The sequence below is a fragment of the Triticum urartu genome, chromosome 2, assembly GCF_003073215.2.
Source record: "Triticum urartu cultivar G1812 chromosome 2, Tu2.1, whole genome shotgun sequence".
Lineage (NCBI taxonomy): Eukaryota > Viridiplantae > Streptophyta > Magnoliopsida > Poales > Poaceae > Triticum > Triticum urartu.
Window position 1 is genome coordinate 658796399 of NC_053023.1, and position 6415 is coordinate 658802813.

Genomic DNA, 6415 nt, shown 5'->3' on the forward strand with positions numbered 1-6415 from the left:
ACCTCAAGTATGGCAAAAAGAGGAATGATGGCTCAAGCTCCAACCAATTAATTGGGTCGGACAATGAATAGGACGATGTTGTCATGACGAATGGAAAAGCCACCGTGCCAAAGGATAACCACCAAGTCATGAGAAACAAGTGGGAGAAGGCACATGCCGCCCGTGATGCCGTGGCTACCAAAATGTCGTCCACATGGACGGGCATTTTTTCGGTGAGGGAGAATAAGAAGGAGGGGAGGTACAAGCTCATGTTGGATTTGCAAAAGGAAAGGATGGAGTGGGACCCGAAAAGGGCAGAGAAGAAGCTCGAAATTGATAGGAAGACGATCGAGTTGGAGAAGCAACAAGTGGCGATCAAATGGGAACTCTAGAAGGCCAAGATATTTGGCGACATAGAGCTTGTGAAGGAGAGGTTGCAACTCGCACGGGACGCGGAAGTTGTTAGGATCATGTTGGCGGACGAAACCCTCTTGGATGAGCATGCGAAGAAGTGGCTTGCGGGCAAGAAGAAGATCAACGATCGTAGGGAGTACGAGGCGGCGAGGGCGGCAGCGGCCCGGATGTAGGCGGAGGAGGCAGCATGGATGTAGGCGGAGGAGGTAGCCCGGATGCAGACATAGCAGGACGCAATCCGCCTGGAGCAGGACACATTCCGCTCGGAGCAGGCACCAGAACAATGATCCGAGGCCATCCGGCACGCTCAGACATTGATTTCATTTTGACATGTTCAGTTTATTGAACTATGATTTGCTTTGGTGCCCGGCCGCGTCCGCAGATGTTTGGGTGGCGGCTAGATGCTCTAAGGTTGGGTATCAAGTTTCAACATGAACAATCTTCTACTCAAGAGCAGATAACTATAGACGATGAGTATTCATACTTATGAATTCATCCATTATCTCTTATGAAACATACTCCCTTCGTTCCATAATATAAGAGCACTATATTATGAGACGGAGGGAGTAAAAGATAGACAAAACAGTCCACGATGGGTCGACCACATGTTTTCGCGGTCGGAAACGCCGATCCGGCCGTTAAGTGGAGCCTTTTTTTTAAGGAATAAAGAAAGCCATCGTCGTCAGCTCATCAGAGAAACCGACGCATCGCCCACATGGCCATGGCCACTCCTACTCCTCCAAGCGCATCTTGCTGCCTCGTAGGTCCCGTCCCATTCAAAGATATCGTAGGCGGCGAAGAGGACGACCGGATCACCCCGCCCGAAGAGTGCGGGCACATCATCTCCACCTTGCCGACCATCGCTCTCTATGGCCGCTTCGTGCACCACCAATACCAGGGCGCTTGGGTGATCCACGAGAGGATGCCCGGTGTCCTCTCTTTCCAGCGGCGCTTCACCCTGCGCCCCGGCGACGTGCTCCTCGCGAGCCCGCCCAAGTGCGGCACCACGTGGCTCAAGGCCATGTCCTTCGCCATCATGGCTCGGGCGGCGTACCCGCCCTCCGCCGCCGACCACCCGCTCCTGCGCCTCAACCCACACGAATGCGTCCCCTTCATTGACGATCTGTTCAGCGCAGGGCACGACACCAAGCTGGAGGCGCTGCCGTCGCCTAGACTCATGAACACGCACATCCAACACTCCCTGCTGCCCGCCTCCGTTGCCGACAACCCCAACGCCAAGATCGTCTACATCTGCAGGTATCTCAGGAACAGCTACCATTTCCTTCAGTTCCTAAGTACTCCCTCCGTCCCAAAATAGTCATCTACTCCCTTCTTTCCGAATTACTTGTCACAGGTATGTATGTATCTAGATGTATTTTAGTTCTACATACATTCATTTCTACGATGAGTAATTTGAAATGGAGGGAGTAGATATTTTAATGCTAAGTAGTTAATTTAGCCTTCAACAAACATATTTTGACCCTTATTTAATTTCTTACATGAACATGCTAGTAGATCCGAAATTTTTGCTGTCACATTGTGATTTTAGTTTGTTTGTAATTTCTATAAATTTGATCACCAATTTCTAAAAAATATTTAATCTCTTTTAATTAAGCAAAGTCATATACGTTTATGAAATTACCCTATATGATAGATCCATTAATATGTACAGTAGTCTTCGTAGATGACACCCTTTAGTGATGGTGAAATCTAAACTTCTAGCCCAGCATATATTCTAGAATGACACAATATTGAAAACCAGGGAGGTTGAGACATTGACTCTGCCAAAATTGTAAACGACCTTAGTTGGTTGGTAGAGCAGATGGAAATGATTTGATTAAACGGCCACGTGCAGGGAGCCCAAGGATATGCTGGTGTCCATGTGGCACTTTGGCAATACCATTCACCCATGCGAGTTCTCTGCTCTGTTTGAGAGTGTATGCGAGGGCAAGACCACAGATGGCCCCATGTGGGACCACGTTCTCGGTTACTGGAGGGCAAGCAAAGCCACACCGGAGAGGGTCTTCTTCCTGAGGTACGAGGAGATTCTGCTCAATCCGGTTGACAATGTCATCAAGCTGGCGCGGTTCCTCGGGGTGCCGTTCTCAGCTGCCGACGAGGCGGCCGGGCTTCCGGCAGACATCGTCATGCTGTGTAGCATTGAGACGATGAAAGGTCTAGAAGCGAACAAGACAGGCGCCTCCGGACTGTTTTACAAGTACCCGCATGAAGCCAACTTCAGGAAAGGGGTGATCGGAGACTGGGTGAACCATATGACGCGAGAGATGGCGCGGCGCTTGGACGACATTGTTGAGGACAAGCTCCGTGGATCGGGGCTGTCTTTTGGCTCTTCAAACGGTCGGGGTGGAATATGACACATCTAGATTTGGCATTTACTCCACTTAGTTTCTCCCCCTGATTATTGTTTTGTTGTTCTACCCGCATGAAATGTCTCGCGCCGACTAATTCAGCTGTGGGCATGTGCAGTTTGAATTTATGTTTATTTTGTGTTTTATTTTATCATTTATTACGACACTAATTAATTACATTTTTTTCTAAATATTTCATGATACGTTTGCGGGCTGAACTTTGTGATTCATTAATCGCACATGGTTGCTAAGGTACTACTAGGGAGAATATCTGGCACTACTTGTGCCGAGGTGTTACCGTGATACAGGCTCCTGGGCCGTTAGATTCTCAAATCGGATGACATTTGGAAGCTGTTAGATCTACTAGACCTATGCAAAATTTTCAAACTCCTAAGGGACTCTTTTGCGAAATATTGCAGAGCTCTAGGAGTCGTCCAATCTGAAAATCTAAATATTGTCCTGATACTACTACTACTACAAGTGAGGGAGAGAGCAGGACTGGGGCCATGGCTCCCGCATGCTGATCTTCTTTTCTGGAAACACCCCTACACAATATGTAGATTGATCTATGAATTTGTATGGATGACCCCCTTCCAACGTTTTACATGCTCCATTGGCCCCTTCGAATAAATTTTCTGCCTCTGTCCATGTGTACTACCTTGTGCGATGTGCTAGGCCGAATTTTTGGAGTGGACTGTTTGCGATATGTCTTTTTCTATAATACATGATGATGCCATTTCCTCTATGCCTGCAATGTTTGCACATGCGAGATGCAAAGCACGAGAAGCCAAAACTACATATAATATTTTAAAAGAAAAGTATGTTTAACGTCCCTTAAGTTTATCAAAAGTATACAACTGATCATTCAAAAATATTTGTGTGACATTTGGTCCCTCAAGTCTTAAAACCACGTAGGTTTCGTCCAAAGCCTGGTTGGTGGAAAACCTGCCATGTGGCAGCGGTTATCTCTCTCCTCTATTCTTTTCTTCCCCACTGTCAAGAGGCATTTCATCAAACAGCGCACATGCAAACGTGCAGACGCTGCATCACATGTTGAGTCCATGTCGCACCTTCCCTCGCTGCCGTGGAGTTTGCCACCAACAGCCTAGACACGAGCTGCAAGATGGCATTCTAGTGCACATTGACCGACTGACGACGATGTTCCCCTACCTTGTCAAAGAGTGGCTGACAACGATGACTTGAGGCTGTGCAGCCGTCCTTGCCAACAACGAACATAGGCATGGCAACGCGGGAGGAGGGATGCGCTGTACTTGGGGCATGCAAGGAAGCTTATGGAGGATCTGTTCGTCGAAGATGATATGCCACAACAAAGCTATGGTTGCCAAGAGCTCGTCTATGATGGAGTGACGAGGGGGTGGGGAGGGGTTGGGTTGCGTCTCTGGCAAATTTAGAAGAGGGGCAGAGTTTGTGGGGTGTCCTTGGTGCTCCTGGTGAGGGGAAAAGGTGAGTGGCAGCTCGGTTACTCAGGGGGCCTCGATGTGGCTATACGATGGCGTCGTTCGTTCGAGAATGCACACCATTGGTTTGGAACTGCTGGATGCGAGGAAGGGGAAAGCTAGGCGGCTACCTAGGGAGCATGTAGCTGGTAGGAATTGAAGAACGGGCAAGGGCTACTTGGCATGGTCATGGCCGTGGTGGTGGCTGAAAGCACATCCACTCTCTTGATGGTTTTGGTAATTCATGTCAACGTACATATTGTTGGATTAATATTTTCCTTGATTATATTTCAGCATAAATTCAACCTAGGCACAACTTTGGGATGTGAAATGGGACCTTTCAAGATGCTAACGAAAAGTGTTGGTTAATGCCTCAAGACTTCATTTCATGTTTAAGTGATCCAAAATCACATTAAGCCCGTAGGTATGCCAATATTATTAAAAGGGGATGAGATTGTTATCATGGACTCACTACTCAAGTGCTTAGAGATTAGACCTAGCGGTGCATCGGACTAGCCTGCCCATTTTGGGGGAGCTGGATAGTGTTGAAGCGGTACGTATGCTCACAACACATGTGGCGGATCGATCGCAGCATCGTACTCTCGTGGAGGAGATACGGAGCCTAGCCACGTCGGCGGAGAGGGAGATCTTATTTAGTCATTGTAGACGATCACAAAATAAAGTTAGCCATGAGCTGGCCGTGTATGGCCGAAGCACCCCACGCACCACAGTGTGGTTGTACTCTGGGATGGACTTTATTATAAACCTTTGTGCGGCTGAGAAGCCTCCTTGAGTAATGAAAAATTTCCTTTCCCCCGCAAAAAAAAAGCTCCAAAAGCCTCATTCAAACTCTAACATTCCACTATCCAAAACCTTAAGTGAAACTCAGGCTCATCGAACCACTCCCATCCGGTCTCACCATGTTACGTATGACATAGCTGTTGCCTAGACCCTAAATTTTCGGACTATGAATAAGCATTTCATCTTAATGCCACTATGACTTTTTTTCAAGGATACGTCAATGATTGACGTATCAAGATCATAGAAGAGTACTGTGAAGGCACATTGTTGATTACAATTTTCCACGGCTATGAAAAGCTAACACACCCACACAACATGCGAACTACTCGCCACTAGCCTCCCAATCTACTCTAACAGGAAGCGACCCTGTTCCTCTCAGTAGCCCGGCTGCTCTCCAGCTTTGTTCCTCGAGGTCGATCTTCTTGAGCACTTCCTCGGCGGATGGTGAAGTTCTATTAAACACAATATCATTCATGTGCTTCCACAACATCCAGGCCACCAGCGAGATGACCGTCCATGTCTCCCTCTTGAGCTGACATTGGGGATTTATCTTAGACCACCATGTGTCACAGAAAAGAGAATGCATACAGCCCAACGTGCATAACGCCTGTGCCTTTTTCTTGCCATACTGCTGGCTCAGCTTTGCTGGAAAGCTAAGGAAAAAAAAACACGAAGCACATATCCATTTCAGCTCGATCGAATGCTGATTAACTCAGACACAAGCACCCCACCAACGAGGAAGTGTTTAACAACGTTATAGATCACGTTGCTTGTCGTGTGCGTAGTGCGGACCATCGGTTACACTTGTTCAAATGCAATGAGCTGTCTTCTTGCATGGCTCGGCTGTGCCAGCAGAGACTAACCTTAACACCTAGCGTTGCTCAATTAGTTTACGACCTCATGTACGCTTCGCCCTGATGGTCTAATGTAAAAATATATAGCCTATTGCGTACGTGGTAGCCACATGCATGGTTGGTGGCAGTGCTACTAGCTCTCACCAGTCACCACTAATTAGTGGTAAGGCTAAGGTATATGCATGCAGTTACCACTAACCATATACTACCATATCCTCTCAATTAGTTGTTGTTGTTGTTGTTTTGAATTTGATACAAAAATCATACTCCCTCCATCTCAAAACAAGTGTCTCAACTTTGTATAGTACAAAGTTGAGACACTTATTTTGGGACGGAGGAGTAATTGTTAAAAGAATTAACTGGAAAGGGAAGTGAGCTACCAACTCTCTCCACCAATCTTGGAACATTACGAGCCCTTAGATATAATGGAGACCTCCGTATATATGAATGAAACAATCACACTTGTTGTTGTTGTTGTTGTTTTTTGCTACTCAAGCGATATGCAATAACTACTACCATAAATTTGGCTCACAAGGGAGTT

General features: G+C 47.1%; 1 protein-coding gene across 1 annotated transcript; it reads left to right on the forward strand.

The window, feature by feature from the left end:
- The first annotated feature begins 1108 nt into the window (after positions 1–1108).
- LOC125537715 (cytosolic sulfotransferase 8-like) lies at positions 1109–2966 on the forward strand. The gene is made up of 2 exons (XM_048701038.1): positions 1109–1650; positions 2249–2966. The coding sequence occupies exons 1-2, from the start codon at positions 1109–1111 to the stop codon at positions 2766–2768; spliced, it is 1062 nt and encodes a 353-aa protein (XP_048556995.1). The 3' UTR covers positions 2769–2966.
- The last annotated feature ends 3449 nt before the right edge of the window (positions 2967–6415 follow it).

What these genes read in the sequence shown, in the direction of transcription:
- LOC125537715 (XM_048701038.1), top strand. Translation starts at nt 1,109, where the DNA reads ATGGCCATGGCCACTCCTACTCCTCCAAGCGCATCTTGCTGCCTCGTA. An exon ending in AAGATCGTCTACATCTGCAG is followed by an intron (nt 1,651 to 2,248) that starts GTATCTCAGGAA and finishes GGCCACGTGCAG; the next exon opens with GGAGCCCAAGGATATGCTGG.